The sequence below is a fragment of the Chinchilla lanigera genome, unplaced genomic scaffold, assembly GCF_000276665.1.
Source record: "Chinchilla lanigera isolate Chin_1 unplaced genomic scaffold, ChiLan1.0 scaffold00051, whole genome shotgun sequence".
Classification (NCBI taxonomy): domain Eukaryota; kingdom Metazoa; phylum Chordata; class Mammalia; order Rodentia; family Chinchillidae; genus Chinchilla; species Chinchilla lanigera.
Window position 1 is genome coordinate 14,254,728 of NW_004955452.1, and position 21,237 is coordinate 14,275,964.

The window sequence follows — 21,237 nt, forward strand, 5'->3', positions numbered from 1 at the left end:
CCACCTGGGGAACTGGCCCAAGGAATAAAATGGTAGTGGTGGCAGGGAAGAACTAAAATTGCATTGGGTGACCAACTGTATATTTTAATAATGGCTCTGAATTTAAAAAGTGAAATGCTTTATTGTATTTTCTCAGAAACTAATCAAAAGATTACAGAGTCCTACACAAAATTTGGAGACACAAAGTGGATGCTGAACAACTAGAGGTTACCCCCAGGTATGAACTTTTAGGAAGTTAGACCTTACAGTAAATGGTACTGTGGCTCTGGCAGCAGATACAAAGGAGTGATGCTCTCTGCAGAGGAGGTAGTGACACTCTGATCAGTCAGTGTATAGATTAGGGTCCCAGCAGGAGATGGGATCTTTAAATTGATGGTTTATCTTCCACTGCTCATGCCTTGGCCTTCATAAATGGTAATTTCAATAACTCGAAGTCCTCTCTCAATGGAGTCTGTTAGGAAGAGGCCTTGAGGAACATATATCTTTTCATCCTGTTCTTGAATATACTTGGAGACTTTCTTCAGAACCTTCTCATAATGGGTTTCCCATGCATAAGAGGATGGTATATACTGTTAAAGAAGTCAAACAGACTTTGAGATAGGATTGGTCCCTGAGCGTTTCTGCTTCCACATAAAGGTTATTTATAGTTCACACAGTTTGTTCCAACTGCTATCAGCCTGGTTCCCAGCTTTGCAGGGAACTTGGTCTGGAACTGGCAATGTGTGCTGCTGCTATAGTCTCCCTAAAAGAGCATCTTCCTGGATACTGGCACCTGCTACAGCTTCATGGCAAGGACAGGACTGGCTGTGCCAGTCCCCCTGCCCTCCAGAGGGCAGTGCCCCCTTCGCTGTTACTCCCCATCTTTTTATTTTATTTTATTTTATTTTTTTGGTACTGGAAGTCAAACTCAGGACCCTGGACTTGCCAGGCAGATGTTTGTGCCACTGAGCTATATCTCCAGCCCCTCATCTCCTATTTTAAAGAAATAAAAATTTAGTAGAAAATAAGATAGCCAGGCATGATGGTGCATGCCTATAATCCCAGCATTCCTATAATCTCAGCCTGGGAGGCTGAGGCAGAAGGATCACTACAAGTTTGAGGCCTGGGCTATAAAGTGAGTTCAAACCCAGCATGAACTGCATAGTGTGACCCTCTCTCAAAAAGACCAAAAAAAAAAGAAGAAGATAAAGCTAAACTTCATGTTTCATTGCTTTAGAAAATCAGCTAGTGCTGTTGGTCCTCAGAATACGCAATACTTTATCTGAAATAGGTTATAATGTGGATAGTGAAATAAGAGGGCACAGGTAGACCAGGTCTCTTGCGGAAATTTAATGTTTTGTGAGGTGGTAAGTTTGGTATTAATGGGAATGAGAAAAGAATAGTTCAGTCAGCAAAGCACCATATAGACATTACATACTGTGACCATTCAAAACAGGTGAAAGACAACAAATGAAGAAAGAAAACAGTTGTATGTATATATCCAGTAGGCATGGGCATTAGTCCCTTACTCAGCTCAGTTTCCATATCCTTCCATGGGAGACCTTTGAAGGACTTGGGTTTGAATTGGTTTTATAAGTTACTGTTTTGTTTTTAGGTTATAGGTTTACCTTTTATATTTGCTTCTAAATTTAAAAAATACTTTTATATTAGTAAATTTTCTTTCAGTAAAAATACAGTAGTTAAGGACTGGCCGGGGGGTGTAGCACACTGGTAGAGTACTTGTCTACTGTGCACGAGGCCCTGGGTTGCAGCTCTAGCATGGGGAAAAGAAAATTCAGTTAAGTCTTTTCTAAGAATATCTTGTTGAATACTACCCTGGTATTAGTGGACTGAGAGAGTTGCCAAGATTGGAGTTTCTGGGTCCCTAGTGAGAGAATTTGTTTGGCATTGATTACATTTAGGAACTCAGTGTCTGCTAAACGTAAGCTCTCAGTGGACTGCCTTCAGGGCTCTCAACATGGGGCAAACTAGTAAATACATCCTGTAAATTTAGCAGACACTCACCGTATGCATGCACAGTACTGACACAGTCTGGTGGCACTGAAATCCAGAGAGAGAAGTTAAAATGAGTAATTTAAGAATTTGAGTGTTCTATGTCTTTGAAAACTTTTTTTGTGGGGGTGTCTTTTTGAGGCAGTGTCTTGCTATGCAGTTCAGGCTGGCCTTAAGCTCAGTTTGTAGCCGAGGCTGGTCTTGAGCAATGATCTGCCTGCCTGAGCCTCCCGAGTGCTGGGATTACAGGTGTGCGCCACCACGCCCGGCTGAAAACTTTTTTTTTTTACCTGAAAGGAGAACCCTAGCTTGGCCTTTGCTGCCAGTACTATTGTTTTCTTGGACTTGAAAAATCAAGTGTTTTTTTGCGTGTTTGTGGCATACAAGACGTGTAATTATGTCTTAAGACCCTAGATTTATTTAAGCAAAATATGCCTTTTCTTTCAGGGTTACTGATCTTGGTAATTAGACAAGTAATTTCAAAAAGGTTTGAGCTTTGAAAAGGATGGTGAGTCTGGGTTACCCTCTCAAGGAGGTCAGCACAACAGTTTTGAGAATATTACCTTTAGCTCCAAATGACAGAATTGTGTCTTGAGAATTTTACCCTTGCTCAAAATGGCAGAACTGATTATAAAAGGCTCTTGGAAGGAAATTTTACTATTTGAGTTTTAAATGAAAGGGCTTGGGAATAGAACAACAGTTGAGTGAATACAAAATGGAAGGAGACATGTTATAACTGAAAGAGGGTAAAAAAAAAATAAAACAAAACTGAAAGAGGATTTAGGGGAAAGGACTTCGAGGCTTAGTGACTCTGAGCTCACCTGAAACTATTGCTTGGTATGGTTCCAGAAAGACAAATCTTAGGATATATTGGTAGTGTCTAGATCATGGGTAGCCGACATTTGGCTTGCACTGAGTATAGAGGAATTGTCTTGAACCACATGTGAGATTAATGTGTATAAGCTGCAGTGCAAAAGTTAATAAGCAAGTATTTATTTTTCTAGTATTAGCAATATTATAGATGTAGTTACAACAATATGAGCAAAAAACATTATTTATATATATATATATTGCTTCTTACGCCACAGCTATTAAGAAACTTAACTTAGTATTTTACAGAATAATGCTTGTCTTCAAAAGCACATACATATGTAGGTAGGTTATATTACTGTTAATGGGTACTCACTGCATTTTATGCACCAAGTTAATCCATGCAACGTTTGATACACATGGGTTTCAGTTCGATTGACTCTGTGTCTACACAGTGCACACTCAGGCACCTCAGAATTGAAAAGTGCCTCTAAAAAATGATAAAATGATGTCAAAAGTTTGATACTGTGGGACCACATGTGGCCCATGGGTCACAGGTGGGTCTAAATAGTTTATTAGTCAGACTATTTATTTATTTATGACGCAGGGTCTCATTGTATAGCCCAGGCTGACCCTGAACTCACGGTGATCTCCTGAGGCCTGGAATTATAGCCATGTGCCACCACGGCTGGCCTTTTTTTAAAGACAGGGTCTCTCAGACCACATTTGGCAAGTTACATTTAAATTCTATGTCTCACAGCAGGGGAGGACAATTGGAGTTGATTTGGGGGCAAACTGGATAAGTGGATATAAAACCATGTCAGCTGATGCAGAATATTGAAAAATAAATGATATATATGGATCATATAGACACCAGACCCTTATTAGGAATTTCTGAACTAGATTGTTTTCTTCTCTCTTTTTTTTTTTATACTGGGAATCAGACTCAGTACCTTGTGCTTACCAGGCAGGCACTTGTGCCACTGAGCTATACCCATAGCCCTTAGATTGTTTTCTTTTGAGACAGGATCTTGCTATGTACTTCATGCTGGCCTTGAACTCGCTATCTAGCCCAGGCTATACTCAGTTCATGATGATCTTCCCTGCCTCAGCTTCCCTAGTGCTGGGATTACAGGTGTGTGCCCCATATCTGGCCTTTTTGTTTCTTGAGACAAGGTCTCTCTATGCAGTTCAGCCTGCCTTTTGACTCACTAGCCCAGGCGGGCCTCAAACTCATGACAGTCTTTATGCCTCAGCCCGGAGTGAAGGGATTATAGGCATGCTCATCACACCCAGCGGTTGTTTTTTTTTTTAATTTTGAGACAAGGTCTCTAAATTGTGTGGGCAGGGCTGGCATTTGAGAACCCTAGTGCCTTAGCCTCCTCAAGTATTGGAATTACAGCTGTGTCACAAAGCCCAACAAGATCCTGTATAATATACATGTGTAATATCCACAGATAATATGTATTGATTGGCACTTGTTCATTTGATAGATCCTTTTATAATGCTGTTGTGGGAACATGGCTACCTTAGCTATATTAATTGTGAAAAGAATTGTTTTACCCCAGTTAGTTGTGTTTGAGGTGACAAGTTTCTTCCTGAAGCACCTTTTTTGACCTGTGAGCTGGCTTCAAATTATGGCATAGTTCTTAGAGACTGAGTTTGTTTGTTTTTTTTTTTTTTTTTTTTTTTTTTTTAATGCTAAGTAGAAAAACATCTGCAGGAAGTGCAGGCAATAAATTTTAGTTGAGCACAAACCAAATGCTAGGGTGTTTTTGTAACAGGTAAATGAGATAAATAGATTTTCAAGGTGGTATTTGTCCACTTCACTTTCCTATATTGTTAGCACATAGAACATGGAAGAGACTGTGTTAGAAATGAGGAAAGGTGGCAGCAGAGTGTGGTGGCCCATGTCAGTAATCAGAACTCTGGAAGGCTGGACACAGAAGTATCAAAAAAGTTCAAGCCCGGCATGGGCAACTTGGCAAGGAGAAAATGAGTTCTATTTTTTTTTTTTTTTTTTTTTTTTTTATCCCTCAATAAATTTGCAACAAAGAGTGAAATGATTTTGGTTGTTTCATCTAACAGTTTTGGTTGTTTTTTGTTTTGTTTGACACTATGTGGCTCAGACTGCTTCCCGGCAATCTTCCTGTCTTAGCTTCCCAAGTGCTAGGGTTACAGGTGCATGCCACCGTGCCTGGCTGATCAGGTAGTTTTTTAAAGTTGATTGATGTAGGTGTGACAGTTCACACCTGGTTGAGCCAGGGAGGATTCAGCATTCAAGGCCAGCTTGGGTGATTTAAAGACTGTAAGGCCCACCTGTACTACCTAATTGACTCTGTCTCAAAAACAGGTGTTGATTGTTCCTGTTTCATACATAAAAGCATATATTTCATACATCTATATATGGTTAGAAGAAATGTGAAGCCTCTTTTCCTCTTTTTAGTGTGACTTGCTTAGTCTTTCAGGTAACAATTTAAATGGCTCCTGTTGACCTCTTGCAGTATTTACATATCACTGTTATACTGCATTATTTTCCAGCACCTGTGCTCTTTGTTGTGTTTTTCTTTTGCTTGCTTGATTGTTGTCTATCTGAACTTTTGCATTAAAAGTTCATGAAGGTGAGGGCTGTGTCTATTTTATGAGTATTTATCCACTATCTAGGGCAGTGGTGGCACCCCTGTGGCATGTGTACTGCAGCTGATTATTATCATTAAAAGCTCTAAAAGGTTTTCATCACTGGTCTAGCATCTGTTTTGTTTTGTTTTGTTTTTCTTCCGGTACCAGGAATCAAACTCACAACTTCACTCTTGCCAGGCAGGCGCAGTGCCGCTGAGCTAAATCCCCAGCCCCTGGTCTAGGATCTTCATGAGTGACTTGGTTTTTTTGCAGCCACTGTTTTGTATCATCCAAAGTTAGTCCACGAACAACTGAAAAATCAGTTTCAGTTTACCTTAAAGAAGCTCCGAGGCAGGTGTGATGGCACAGGCCCATAATCCCAGCATTTGGGAGGCTAAGCTAGGAGGATTGTTGCAGGTTCGAGGCCAGCCTGGGCTGTAGTAAGTTTAAGAACAGCCTGAACTACATATCAAGATTGTGTCTCAAAAAGAAAAGAAGACGCTCCTAGCAGTAGGAGTGGGGTTGATATTACAGTATGGCAATTCTTGAGTGTACTTGTCAGTTCTAAGGAGTTGGGTCTGGTGACACATGCCTGTAATCCCGGCACTCAAGGCTGAGGAAAGGATTGCTGTGAGTTCAAGGGTAGCCTGGGCTACATAGTGAAACCCTACCTCAAAAAAAAAAAAAAATTAAAGTATTATAGAAGTGTTAACTTAGGCTCTGTTTGTGTTTAGATGACAACTGTTTCTTCATCTTAACATTAGCTTAATTTGCCACTTTTTAGGTGTTGAAATATGTTATTTCCTTTTTGGCTAACTTTTTACTCTTTTTTTTTTGGTTTTTTTTTTTCCGGTACCAGGAATTGAACTCACAACCCTGCACTTGCCAGGCAGGCACTGTGCCGCTGAGCTAAACCCCCAGCCCCTCCTTTTTTCTTTTAAAGCTTGATATTTTCCATTTATTATTTATGTGAATTTTTATTTATATGTTTTTGTTATTTCGTTTTTTTGTTGTTGTTGTTTTTTTGAGAGACAGGGTCTTGCCATGTGGTTCAGACCAGGCTTGAATTCTGTGTATATGCTTAATATTCAGCCTCTTGAGTTGCAGGCTTACACATTAGTCCTCAGCTGCAGTGGGTTGTTTTTTTTTTTAAATCAGTCATTCTTTTTTTAAAGAGATGTTTTTAGATAACCAGAAAAGTTCGAATTTGCAAAGGGACTTACACATTTGAATATATTTACTTACACTAGGTGTAATTGAAAGGTGAACTTTTCTTCAGAGATGTCAAAAACAAACAAATCCAAGTCTGGATCTCGCTCTTCTCGCTCAAGATCAGCATCAAGATCTCGCTCTCGTTCATTTTCGAAGTCACGATCCCGAAGCCGATCTGTTTCTCGATCAAGGAAGCGCAGGCTGAGGTAAGGGGGTATGGTTTTGTTCATTGAGATGATCATTTTGTCAGACTTTTGTGTTGAATAAAGACGGGATAGGCTTGAGTTGGAGGTGATAGACTGTAAGATACACTCGGAGCCTCTTCAAGCTACAAATCCAAGTTAGCTCTGATTGCTATACTATCTGTTTAGTTCCTGTTTTGCTCTGTCAGTATATATGTACTTTCTATCCACTTTGGAAGAAAGAGCATTTTTATTTTTATCTGCACTACTTGATTTGAATCTCTGCACCTGGTTATTTTTCACTAAAGTTTTTATTTTGGTTTATTTTTCCTTAAAGTTTTTTATTTTGGTTGGTTTTTGCGGCACTGGGGATCGAACCCAGGTCCTTACAAATGCTAGGTGAGTGCTAGACCATTGAGCTATGTCTCCATTCCTTTTTAGATTTTAAGACAGAGTCTCACTGAATTACCCAACCTGGACTCAAACTTGTGATTCTTCTGACTGCCTCAGCCTCCCAAATAGCTAGGATTATAGTGATAAAAGTATTTTTGAAGCCTTAGACAACAGTTAGTTTGTGTAGTTCAGACCAGCCTTGAACTCAGTAATCCTCTGTTCAAGTAAAGAGTAGAGGGTTAACAACATGAACAACATTATAAGGAGATTTAACGCACTAAAATAATTTTAAAAAACTAAAATAATTAAAAACTTGTAGAAACTTAGTGTCATTTATATATATCTAATGTGTCAATTACTAAGAAGCTGAATCTGTTTAATAAAACACCCTAAAACAGTCGAAATCAATGCAACAACCTAGGTGCGGTGGCATAGACCTGTAATCCCAGCATGCTGTAATCTCAGGGGCGGCTGAGGCAGGAGGATTGCTGTGAATTCCAGGCCAGCCTACACATAGTGAGACCCTGTCTCAAAACAAACAAAAAAATCAGTGCTGTATCTGTCACTTTCTTACTAAGTGGGAAAATTAATTTTTAAAAATTTATTGCCAGTATGTTTAAATTCAGTCTCTCTTCACACCTTCAGTAGATCTCTGTTTCAATTGTGTTTGAAAATAGGATGGCAAATTTGAGCACCTTTCTTCCTCTTTTGATGTGTTCTAAGGCTTCTTCTCATTAAAATCATTTAAATTTTCTTTTGTGTGTGGATTCAAACCTTTTAGTACATGGAAATTTCTTTATGTGAGTTTGAGAGGTACTGGTGTATTTAAATACTAAAGAAATGCTATGTATTTAAAGGAAGATCCTTTGTGCATTTTCACTCGTCCTGTCAAAATGGCACTAACGGGAAGATAATTTGTCAGTTTTGCTACTTTGAACCCCTGCTGTTTATTCCAGATAAATATCTAGAGTCCTTTTCTTAGAAGAATATATTACAAAATTTAAAGTAAACCTCAGGGAAGGTTAGTAATCATGCTTTACTTTTGGTGGTTTCCTTAGCTCACTTCTAAGGAAATTCCAAACAGTCTATATAGTACATGCCTGAGTTGTATTCTTCCCTTCCTGACAAGAACTAGTTAATTCTCAAATGGGATCTGCAAGAACCCAGCTCTTAAATTAATTTTAAACTCGAGATTGAATGGAGAGTTTATGCATAAATAATACAGGGGAAACCCAGTTTATGTACCTCAAGAAATTGCTGTCAAATTATGGGACTCAGCAGGCTCATAACTCCTGCCGTGCAGCCAGTCTTGATTTAGGAGGCGTAAGCCTTGCTGCTAACTTACTTGGTTCTGAAACATGTTTTAAAATTTAATCTAGTAAATGGAAGCTAAACAAAGGCTATACAATCAAAACCGAGAGATAAAATTGAATCGACACAAACCAAATAGAAAAATGTCAACCGAGTCTGAAGTGTTTGTACCAACTGGAATCCTGGGAGATCTTTTTTCCTGGTCTTATGGATCGTTTGGTGTGGCCATTGACTTGGCAAATGAAGGAAAAACATCTTAGGCAATCTGTGCTAGGTAGGTCTAGAGCCACTTTATGTGCTGTCTTATAACTAGAGGATTATTACTCTGGAGGAATTTCTCCACTAGAAAACATGCTTTTTATACTTTACTCTGACTTCTCTGTGTTTTAGAAACAGATAAGTTTGCCACTGGATGCTCAGTTTTTATTTCTGGCTTATCTGTTTCATGGTTTTTTTTCTTCTGTTTTTCCTCTCCTACAAGGAAAGTATATTATCCAGAGAATTTGAGAAACCATGCCTTTAAATTAAATAGCTGGAGTTAACTAACTGGAATTGGAGAAAATTGATTATTTCCTTGTATTTCACAGACTGTATCCTTTTCAGTGACTTCTTAAATAACTTCATTTGCAATCTGCAGAGACTCATGTTCCTGCATATGCAGTGCTGCGAGTTTTGGATGCAGTATGCTGCAGGGCCCTCACTAGTAATTGGTAACAGCGGTAGCCTGTGAGGAGATCATGAATTAAACCCTCCTTAATGCTGGTGGTGGATCACCTTCTCAGGCGTAGCATTTAATTGGGTCATATTCCGTTTCATAGCCTGCATCTGCCTCTCCTTTCTTTTTCTAATACTGTTACGTTTCTGAATGAAAAGAATGGAAGGTAAGTTTTTTTTAATTGTACTTAAATAGTGACCATTAATAATCAGTAATAAGATGTATCTTTGCCAGCTGGTGTTCTTCATGGGGTAAATAAAAATTCTGGGGATAGTAGGTGATAGTACTGGAAAACTAGTACCATTCCAGTACTTCCTTAGATTGTATTGAATGTAAGTTTCTTCTTAAAAGTAGTTTTGTTTAGTTGTTAAATTCTAAAAAAAACCCCAAAAACCTGACACATTGCTGAATGGAGTTATGGTACCCCACAGCAAACCCCACCACCACCACTGCAGTCACAGGGGATGTGTTCTAAAATCCAGAGCATGCTCGATGCTACATAGTGCTGAATTCTGTGCATAGTACTTCTTTTTCCTATATGTATATACCTATGATGAAGTGTATACAAACTTGCCATGGGAACAGGTTAATAATAACTAATAAAATAGGACAATCATAATAACATACTGTTATAAACCTCTAAAATGATGTACATAACAATTTTTTGTTTCTGGAATTTACCATTTTGTATTTTTGACTGCATTTGGCTGCCAGTAACCAAAAATAGGGAAAAGTAAGTCCATGGATAAAAGTGAAGAAAACCTGGGGCTAGGGGGATGTGGTCAAGTGGTAGCATGTTTGCCTAGCATCCGTGAGGCCCTGTGTTCAATCTGCAGGACTGCAGACCAACAGAGAAAGGTATCTTCCAAGTTAGGCATGGTATAAAAGGCCCGCTGATAAATAACTGAAGAATTTTGATTCTGTATTTAATTAAATACTTTTCCTTGCATTGTTTTCTAGTAAATATTACATATTTTCAGCTAACTGCGTAGGAGTAGGGGTTAAGATTAGTAATTTGTATTCAAGAATCCCAGTGGATTTTTACACACTGCTTTTGTTTTTCTGATAGAAACAAGCCTCCCAGTCATTGATCAGCGTGGGATTCATAAACTTGTATTTACAAAGTTAGATTACTGTTAAATCCCCATGGTTCTGGCAGTATACCTTGGTTGCATCAGAATTGTATGTTGGGGGCTGGGGATATAGCTGAGTGGCACAGTACCTGCCTGGCAAGTGCAAGGTCCTGAGTTTGATTCCCGGTACAAAAAAAAAAAAAAAAAATAGAATTCTGTGTTGTTAAATGAACAACAGTGCTAGTTTTCTGTTTGAGTTGAGAGGTTTTTCGCTTTTTTGTTTTTGAGATAGGATCTTACTATGTAGTGCAGGCTGGCCTTATACTCACCTACGTAGCCTAGGTTGGCCTCAAACTCCCCTGCCTCAGCCTCCCAAGAGCTGGGATTACAGTCATGTGTCACTATTCCCAGCAAGTTGAAAGTTTTTGTAGTTTCTCTTACTAATCTAGTCTATGTCTGGGTGAGTGCTTTATGGCCAGAGAGTGCCCTCTTGTGGCATTTTGGTAAGATCAGTCAGCTCTGCCGCAGATTTGACCTTAATAGACTGTTTTTACTTCTAAATGCAAACCCAGCTATTTCTGTCTGGTGTCAGGAAGTTCTCCTCACTTTTGAACAGATACATTCTCTGTTTCTTTGGTGTTGACCTGTTGTTGTAACTGTACTTTTACAATCCCAGGTCTTAGTGGAGTCCAAGAAGTTGACCCTATACAGAGAGAAGGATGATAAGAATGGGAGTAGAATAAGGACCTCCCCACGCACACACTTTCAATGTATATTTTTGAGATGAGAATCTCACTATGTAGTTCCAGTTAGCCTTCAGTGCATTATGTAGCTCAGGCTGATTTCAGAATCTTGGAGATAGCCCTGCCTCGGCCTCTCCAGTGCCAGGATTACAGGTGTGCATGCCATGACCAGTGAGTGTTGTAATCTTCAGGGGTCAGAGAATTTGAGTATTTACATATCTAGGTACCAGTTCTTCCCTCTTCCAGTGATCTGGGGCTTTGTTAAATCTCCTGTGCCAGTGAGACTAACTGCAGTTATGTTAAAATGGTTTTTGTTTAGTTTACTATATTAAAAAACTGATTCTTTTAGTTACTGTAGAAATAATAAATAAAATTTCTGTTATAAATGTGCTGTAATATTAATGAAATGATCTTAGTATCTCATCATTTGTTAAATGACTCAGCTATAATTCTGTACTTAATATGGGCCATAAGGAACAGGATTAAATATTTGCATCCTTGCTTTGAAAGCAAAACTAAAGATGAATGACACATACGAGCAGGGATTTCAGAGTGTAACTCTCATTGGCATTTTTGTTTTTTTGCGTAAGTAATGCTATGTCAACAATTCAAACCTTTTCCCCTTTCCCTTCCTCTGCAGTTCTAGGTCTCGTTCCAGATCGTATTCTCCAGCTCATAACAGAGAAAGGAATCACCCCAGAGTGTATCAGAATCGAGATTTTCGAGGTCATAACAGAGGCTATCGGAGGCCCTATTATTTCCGCGGGCGCAACAGAGGCTTCTATCCATGGGGCCAGTATAACCGTGGAGGCTATGGAAACTACCGCTCTAATTGGCAGAACTATCGGCAAGCATACAGTCCTCGTCGGGGCCGTTCTCGGTCTCGGTCCCCAAAGAGAAGGTCTCCTTCACCAAGGTCCAGGAGCCATTCTAGAAACTCGGATAAGTCATCTTCTGACAGGTCAAGGCGCTCCTCATCCTCTCGTTCTTCCTCCAACCACAGCCGAGTTGAATCTTCTAAGCGCAAATCTGCAAAGGAGAAAAAGTCCTCTTCCAAGGATAGCCGGCCATCTCAAGCTGCTGGGGATAACCAGGGAGATGAGACCAAGGATCAGACATTCTCTGGAGGCACCTCTCAAGATACAAAAGCATCTGAGAGCTCGAAGCCATGGCCAGATGCTACCACCTACAGCACTGGCTCTGCATCACGAGCCTCAGCAGTTTCTGACCTTAGTCCCCGGGAGCGAAGCCCAGCTCTCAAGAGCCCTCTTCAGTCTGTGGTGGTCAGGCGGCGGTCACCCCGCCCTAGCCCTGTGCCAAAACCTAGTCCTCCACTTTCCAGCACATCCCAGATGGGCTCATCTCTGCAGAGTGGTGCTGGGTACCAGTCTGGGAGCCACCAAAGTCAGTTCGACCATGGCTCTGGGTCTTTGAGTCCGTCCAAAAAAAGCCCTGTGGGTAAGAGTCCACCAGCCACTGGCTCCACTTATGGCTCATCTCAGAAGGAGGAGAGTGCTGCTTCAGGAGGAGCAGCCTATACAAAGAGGCAAGTATCTCGTTTCTCCTGCCCAGTTGTATTTGATCTCACCAACTGGCAGTTTAATTGTAATGGAATCTAAGTTAGAGCTCTAACAGTAATAAGGTAATCCCTGTTTCCTCAACTTTTCATAAGCAGACATTAAAAATACCACCTAAGAGGGGCTGGGGATTTAGCTCAGCGGCACAGCGCCTGCCTGGCAAGCGCGAGGTTGTGAGTTCAATTCCCAGTACTGGGAAAAACTCAGAAACTCAAAAAAAAAAACAAAAACCACCTAAGGAAACCTTCAGCTTAACTCTAGCTTTCCTACCTTCCTTCAATTTGTATTGTAGCATAAAGTTTTTTAGACTACTCTGCAGTAATGTTTTCACATTTAAAATTTGTCTTGGATTCTGCCAATGTATGCCAGAAAGCAGTAGAGATGTGTGGGTCAGCTACCTTGCCGCCCAAAAAAAACCCCTACAAACGCAAAAGGAGGTCTTTGGCAACATGAATGGCCATTGGAGCTGTTAGACCTCTAGAACCCACCATCTGTTGTGTTCAGTCTGTGTCAGCCCATCATGGTGAAGAGCCGCACGCTCTCACACCCCTCCATTGAAGAGACTGTCAGAATGGGAAAGCCCAAGGCTTAGTCCAGGAAGGCCTTGTTTTAATATCACAGGGTGGGTGTATGTCCTAGTAGAAGCTGGCCAGGCTGCAAGTTAGGAGGGCACATGGCAGTGCTTCCATCTTTCTACTTTGGGGAGCATGGTGAGTGGAACATGAACCTTTTGTGTGGTTGGATGGATTGGGATGGCAGAGATGTTACAGGGAAGCTACTTGGGATGAGGTTGTATTCAGGAGGACTTAACTCAGCAAAAGAATCCCCTTTCTTCCTTTCCTTCCTGTTACTAGCATATTTTTTGATGCCCTGCAATGCCTTGGTTCTTCCCATTAGTGGTACAGATGAGATGTTTAGAATCTGTAGTTTCCTGCCTTCAGTAAGTCCACTTTAAGGTGTTAAGGTATATTCCTTGCCAGGACTGAATTTCAGTAGAAGACTTGAGCCTCAGCTCTGCTTTTCCTTAAGAATAATGACTTTTGCTACTGCCCCCCCCATTAACAAGTGTTTTGTTTTTATTTGTGTTCACAGTATATTTCATATTTAGATCTTCTAGGTGACTTGCAGCAAATTTGAAGTCTCTTTTTGAGACTTGTATTTCCAAATGTGAGTTGTATAAAAGCAAAACAGTCCAAGGTTGAACTGTATGTTAACTTTGCTGAAAACAGATTTTAAGTGACTGAGTGAAAGTTGGGTAAGAGCCTAGTTTTTGTCCCCTAAACCACATTGCAGGTAAGTAGGTTTTTGTTTTGCAGTATCCTAAAAATAGTATTTGCTGTTCGCTTTTTATTGTTTTTGTAAGGTACAGCTCTATGGACTCTTAAAACCAAGTTTTTAGATTCTTAGGAATTACTAGAAAGTAACCAAGTAGAGAGTCATGGTCATAACAGAATTTGTAAGAGATGTTTGCTTAAATCAAAGAGCAGGAACAGATACCATTAAAGAGCAACTTGCTCAAGAGGCTTCTTGTCTGTCTCCCTTGTGTTTTTTATAACTAGGTATCTAGAAGACCAGAAGACAGAGAATGGGAAAGATAAGGAGCAGAAACAGACAAATTCTGATAAAGAGAAAGTGAAGGAGAAAGGGAGCTTCTCTGATGCAGATGCAAAAGTTAAATCAGATTCATTTGCTTCCAAGACTGATACTGAGAAGCCCTTTAGGGGGAGTCAGTCACCCAAAAGGTATAAGCTCCGTGATGACTTTGAGAAGAAGATGGCAGACTTCCACAAGGAGGAGATGGATGATCAAGATAAGGACAAAACCAAGGGAAGGAAGGAATCTGAGTTTGATGATGAACCCAAATTTATGTCAAAAGTCATAGCTGGGGCAAGTAAAAACCAGGAGGAAGAGAAGTCAGGCAAGTGGGAGGGCCTGATGTATGCAGGGAAGGAAAAGCAGAGAAAAGCAGAGGAGTTGGAGGAAGAGTCTTTCACAGAGAGATCCAAAAAGGAAGAGCGAGGAGGGGCCAAGAGGAGTGAAAGCGGGCACCGGGGGTTTGTGCCAGAGAAGAATTTCCGAGTGACTGCTTATAAGGCAGTCCAGGAGAAAAGCTCATCACCACCCCCCAGGAAGACTTCTGAGAGCCGTGAAAAGCTGGGAGCCAAAGGAGACTTTTCCTCAGGAAAGTCTTCATTTTCCATTACTCGAGAGGCCCAGGTCAATGTACGAATGGACTCTTTCGACGAGGACCTCGCACGGTGAGATGCACTCCTTGTTGGTCCCCAGGGCTCTAGTGCCCTAAGTGGTGTCTTCCAATCCCCCTCCTCCTGAGGACAGGCTCCTTTATGTGTCCCTTTGCTGTTCTAGCTGTCAGTCTTTCCTCTTGCAGTGGAAAGTGTGTTACTGAGTGATTATGTGCTCAGGTGCAGCATTATTGGGGAAGACTGTCTTTCTGATGTATTTGGCTTTCTTGGTTGTTGGAGTCCCTATGGTTCTCTTGTGCTCTACTCATCACCCCCAGCCTACTCTGCCTCCGTATCCTTTTCTTTCCAATATTTAAAGATGTCTTTCGGCCAGGCATGGTGTTGTATGACTGTAATCTCAGCACTTGGGAGGCTGAGGCAGGATGATCGCCATGAGGCTAGCCTTGGCCACATAGTGAATTCAAGACCAGCCTGAACTACACAGCGAGACCCTATCTCAAAAGGAAAAACAAAATAAAAAAATCTTTAACCTGTGAAACACTCCAGGATTTGCTTCTCCATTTTAGTTGGGTTTCCAAAGTATATTATAGCCCCCATCATCAAAAAACAGAAATTTTAGAGTTGGAGGTTAATCAACCCCACAGTCAGGAGAGAGGTGATGAGGCCCAGGCTAGCTGGACTTGGTATAATGTCTCATTATACCAAGAGAATGTCTCTTCCATTTGGAAGTCTGCTTGAGCAGTGTTTCATCCACATCCCACTTTCTTGCTACGTCACCTCGCTGACCTTGGCTGGCCAAACTAGTTGATCATTTAAGGATCTTCTAGTGGGTGTGGTATACACCTGTCATCCTAGCATGCTGGAAGCCTGAGGCAGGAGGATCACATATTTGAGCCTACCCTTGATACTAGCAATTTATGGAAGCACTGTCTCACAAGATAAAAAGGGCTGGGGATGTGGCTTATGGTGAAGGCCCTGACCCCAGTCCCCAGTACTACAAAAAACAAATTTCCTATTTGAAATGAAACCAGTAGCAGCCCCACAGATAATTACTGGGGTTTAATATCTCCCTACCCGAAGATCTCCATAGATAAAAAGGGAGAGTTTTGGATAACTGTTTCCATAGTATGGTATGTTGAGGTGACTTTGAGCTTTGGTTGATAAAAGAAAAAAGCACTTCATAGAGAAATTTAAAGCTCATTGAAAGAAAAGTGATATATTTTTATGGCTTAAATGTTTCTTACTTCCTGTACTATCATTTTATATTGATCCTCTCCATATTTCATTTTCAGACCCAGTGGCTTACTGGCTCAGGAACGCAAGCTTTGTCGGGATCTAGTTCATAGCAACAAAAAGGAACAGGAGTTTCGTTCCATTTTCCAGCACATACAGTCAGCTCAGTCTCAGCGTAGCCCTTCAGAATTGTTTGCTCAGCATATAGTGACCATTGTTCACCATGTTAAAGGTGAGTCCAGTCCCTTTTTCCACAGTCATCCCCCTCTATGACAAGTAGAAGAATGAGTGGATAAATGGTGCCCTTCTTCTCATCTAAGGAGCCTCAGGGTTGGCTTAAAGGAAATTCCTTGCAGGGAGAAGTTTCTGTATTTTAATTATAGAGAAGAATTATTTTGAAATAGTAGCAATCTGCGATCATGAAAATACGTAATTCTTCTAAAGAACTTTTATTTTTTAAAGACTAGGTAACATCCTTAACGTGAGGTTTAAAATGTTTGAAAACTTGTGGGGTATACCCCAGTACCTCTTTTACTTTCTAGTGGTCTTTTTCAGGCTTTGTATTATGAATTATTTTACCATTCTCTGGCCGTATATGGTGGTAGGCAGGTTGAAGAATAGCCAAGAGAAGTACTATAGAAATGGGGTTTCTGGGTTGGGCTACTTTACATGTTCCATCTGAGGTTTAGAATCAAGCAGGAAGCTGGTCGTGGTGGCACATGCCTGCAATCCCAGCACTTGGGAGGCTGAGGGAGTTCGAGGTCAGCATGGGCTACATAGTGAGTTAAAGGCCAGCCTGAACTGCATAGTGAGACCCTGTCTCATAAAACAAATGAAAATTAACCAGAAGTTAGGAGGTGAGCTTTTGTCTTTGTATTCATGTCCTAAAACAAGGGAGTTATACTAGACATTAAATGCTCAGCATTGGATTGTGTCTTAACCCGCCATTTTTTTCTTACCCCTTTCAGTGTGTTGTATGGATTTGAATAGCCACATCACTATAGCCGCAGGTTCATACAAGAGTTGAATATTTGTCTGCCTTGGTAAAAGAATATGTGTTTCTTTGACTCAACAGAGCATCACTTTGGGTCCTCTGGAATGACATTGCATGAACGTTTTACTAAATACCTAAAGAGAGGAGCTGAACAGGAGGCAGCTAAAAACAAGAAAAGCCCAGAGATACACAGGTGAGAACCTCAGCCTTACATTGGAGCCCGGCACTCAACAGTTACTAAACTTGTCTTGTTAAATCCTGTTGTTAGTGTCCCTTTAATCCTTTAAACTTAGGGTAACCCCTTCCAATCTGTAGGGTAGCCATGGACATTTGTACTTGAGAATCGAAGGGACATTCTTTGAGGGCTACAGTTTCTCACTTGGGGCCCTAGGAAAACTCTCCCGATGCAGGTGAACTTTTCCTCTGTTACTGGGGGCTGGCAGATGGTTCCATGAGATTACTTTGAGGTTTCTCTAGGGAGAGTGAATGTTATTTTCTTTGAAGCAAACCTATGTATTGTGTATGGATTCTTTAGGAAAAATATGCTTGGAGGGTGGAGGAATACGGTTGTAGGATTATCTCAAAAGGTTTTAAAGCACCACAGATATAAAGAATAGCTCATGTGGTTGTGTGACTCTTTTCAGCAGATAGAGACTTTGGAAACAAAATTGGCCTTATCTGTAATTTAGTTGGACCAAGTTTGTATGACAGCCTCAGTCATACATTTAGGATTTAGGATCTCCTGGACTGTGCAGGTAGTTGTCTTCATCATCTAGATCTAAATAGGGGAAGAATGAGTCTGTTTACTTGAATTCTCAAGATGAAAACTGCTCTTTCAAGTTCAGTTGGGGGATATTCTCAGGGCTCTAGGTAGTCAGGGGTATGCAAAGCTACAGCACTATGGAGATGGACCAAGAAAGCTGTTTTGGGGGGATTTGGCCCTGTCTCTAAGGGAAAGTATAAATGTATAAGTAAAGAATGTTTGTGGGCTGGGGTGTAGCTCAGTGATGGATTGCCTTTTAGCATGTGCAAAGCCCTGGGTTCAGTCCCCAGCACCAAGGAGTAGTTGCTATACGTAAGTTATGAGACAATAAAAATACAAATCATAAAAAATACGAATCTGTAACCCAGATACATTAGTAAGTAGCATATTATCAGTACGGCATTCAAACCATGCATTAGTATACTGTTTCTTTTTCCATTTCAGGAGGATAGACATTTCCCCCAGTACATTCAGAAAACATGGTTTGGCTCATGACGAAATGAAAAGTCCTCGGGAACCTGGCTACAAGGTGAACTGTTGCTTTGATCAGTAATTTCAACAAAATGAGTGCGTTGGGCATGAACTTGACAGAAATGTATTTGTTTAAATTACTCTCTACTTAAGTTTGTGTTTTTCTTTTAAGGATGGGCATAATTCTAAAAATGAACTACAAAGGGTTAATTTTTATTAAATGTATCAACAACCTTTGTGAAGTGGTTAGAATATGGTAAATGACCCCAGAGTCTATTGAGGTGAGCTTGAGAAAAAAAAAGAGAGGCGTTTTGGAACAAGTGCCCATGATGAGAGAAGAAACTTTTTGTGATATTTTTCTGCTTGTAAGTATTATCAAATCAACTGTCTACATGCACTATTTCCAACCATGATTTCAGAAAGACATGCATGTCAGAGGAGAATGAAATATTCATATCTTAACTTAGTAGCCTGTTTTCAACAGCTGGTCCAGTTTTTTTCTAACATTGTACCATATCTATCATCTGTCAGTTACTGTTACTTTTAAAGCAGAACATTACTTTGATAGCCCAGCTACCGACATTTGCAATGATGTGCACGTAATGCTGTTGTTAAATAAAGCTTGTATACAGTTTCACTGTGAAATAACTAGATTGAATTTTTAAAAATCTTAGTATTTATTGACCTTCATTCACATAGTTAACATTTAACATGAGAAATGGCTGTTCCTATACTGCTGAAACCTTTTCTAAAAATAGTGATTGTTACGTTTTCCAAACAAATTTGTCTTACTGTTGAATGTGTTGAGAGGCATTCTTGTGCAATCTTCTTTCCCACCCCCTCTCTCTTTCTCCACGTACCAGTCAGCTTGGCACTACCTGAAATATCAGAGGAAATCTCAACCTCCATGGCTCAAAAAGCCAGCTCCTTAAAGGTTCTGTCTGACTGCCCAAGGGAGCAGTGACCACATTTGTCTTTGAAGGATGCAGAGCCCTCTTTCCTCTCAGAAACAAAGTGATAAAACAGTACAGCTACTTTCTATCACTCCAGTGAATTAAAGTTGTTATTTTATCAAAAGATTAGTGGTTCATGTAAGCAGAATACAGAGTAAACTTACTCCTCAGTTCCTCCTCTGTGGAGGATTTACTTTGGTTTCTTGGTATACAGAGTCCTCTAACTCCTTCCTGTCCTTGCTCTCACTGAGTTCCCAAGCATTGCTGAGCCATTGCTGTGATGGTCAGGCCAGCATGCTACTGCTGGACTCAGGCTACACCTGCAGCACAGCTTGGAGGTTACACTTTCCAGGAAGTCAGCAATTTTTTAAAATAAGATTTAGAAATTCTCTATTAAGGTTTTTGTTATTCCCTCTCTAGAAAAATATCTCAGTATTTCAAGTGTTTTGGAAGGATGCTTAAGATTGTCGATAGCTTTGTTTTTAGAACTCATAATACCACACAGAAGATAAGCCATTGGTTGGTACTATAGGGAAGTGAGCATTTCCCTTGTTAGTAGGAGTAGGCCTTCTCCAAACAACCAACCACTTTCTAGAGCTGATTTTTGTCCCTTTCAACATGTAGACCAGCCAGAGCATACTGGGCCACAGAGGAAGCAGAGTGAGATCCATATATAGGCTTTTCAGAAGGCTACCACCCCCAGAGATTTAAAAAACTGGCTTGACTGGAGTGCCTTACATTCCCAGTGCCTCCTCTGCACTCCTCTATTCGAGTAAGACCACATTTGAGGATAGTAGAGTTGGCAATCCTGAATCCCAAAAACCTTAATTTTGACTTCTCTTGGCAGGCTGAGGGAAAATACAAAGATGATCCTGTTGATCTTCGCCTTGATATTGAACGTCGTAAAAAACATAAGGAGAGAGATCTTAAACGAGGTAAATCAAGAGAATCAGTGGATTCCCGAGACTCAAGCCATTCAAGGGAAAGGTCAACTGAGAAAACAGAGAAAACACATAAAGGATCAAAGAAGCAGAAGTACGTGAAGTTCCTGTTACCCATTCAAACTCAAGTAAAGTCTCTTGTCTGCTCGTTGGGGCTATTTATATACCAGACTTTTCATGCCAGAGGTCTTTGGTATTAGGAATTACAGCAATTTGTGCAGTTATTTCTTTCATACTATGTAATTGTCAGGGAGAGTCCCTACCTTGAAAATAGAACATCTACATCAAAGAAATGTGATCCTTGTCCAAAGAAGATTTTGTGGGGGAAATTCATCTGTGAATCTGCCTACAGAGGTGGTGTGAAGAATCGTTTAATTTCTTTGGCAGTTGGCTTACACCTGATCCTTCTCATTGTGCATTTTTATGAGATGGTTTTATTTTAGAAATGGCCCATAGTCATTGTCAAGTGATAAAACTACTCAGAGACTGGGGATGCAAGTAGCTAGGACAAGAGTGTTGACTGTAATCCCTTTTACATTGGTGTTGAAGGCAGTTCTGAGAGAGGTGTTCCAGAGGCTTAAACAGAGTTGGAATTGTTGAACTGTGTAGGGCAACATTCATGCCAAGGTCCTGACATTTCTATCTACATTTCTTTTTTGCTGTACTGAGAATTGAACTTGAGGCCTGAAGCATGGTAGGCAAATGGTCAACCACTGTCCCATACTCCCTGCCTTCTGTTCACCATTTTGAAAATTCCATGACTTTTCAATTATGTCGTGTTAAAAAGTGCAGTGTTACAGCCCTATACCTCCCCATAAAAAGCAACATTTTTGCTGTTTCTGAACATGAACTGGCGAGCGAGCTTTTTTTAAACTCATTTTCTAACAACGCTTTGTGATAAGTTAGTGTGGTACCAGTTTTGCCCATTTGAAAGATAACAGAAGCTAAGCTCAGAAATGATTTATCTTAAGGTAACTCAGGTATCAGCTGACATCAGAAATCAGATTTTGGTTCTACTTTCCATATGTTTTTTTTTTTTTTTTTGGTTTTT

At 40.4% G+C, this 21,237-nt stretch overlaps 1 protein-coding gene and 1 pseudogene across 3 annotated transcripts in view; one reads left to right on the forward strand and one right to left on the reverse strand.

Annotated features, from left to right (window-relative positions):
- Thrap3 (thyroid hormone receptor associated protein 3) overlaps positions 1-21,237 on the forward strand; it is a 49,367-nt gene that overhangs the window by 21,573 nt on the left and 6,557 nt on the right. For 2 of the 3 annotated variants that reach the window (XM_005395182.2, XM_005395184.2), the window contains 7 exons: positions 6,672-6,839; positions 11,691-12,596; positions 14,187-14,885; positions 16,124-16,296; positions 17,140-17,251; positions 18,266-18,350; positions 20,093-20,280. In XM_005395182.2, the coding sequence (XP_005395239.1) occupies positions 6,703-6,839; positions 11,691-12,596; positions 14,187-14,885; positions 16,124-16,296; positions 17,140-17,251; positions 18,266-18,350; positions 20,093-20,280 (2,300 nt within the window). In that variant the 5' untranslated portion in view covers positions 6,672-6,702. Of the gene's footprint in view, positions 1-136; positions 218-6,671; positions 6,840-11,690; positions 12,597-14,186; positions 14,886-16,123; positions 16,297-17,139; positions 17,252-18,265; positions 18,351-20,092; positions 20,281-21,237 lie in introns of all 3 variants that reach the window. The other variant, XM_005395183.2, reaches the window with a different exon arrangement.
- LOC102030269 lies at positions 227-787 on the reverse strand (annotated as a pseudogene).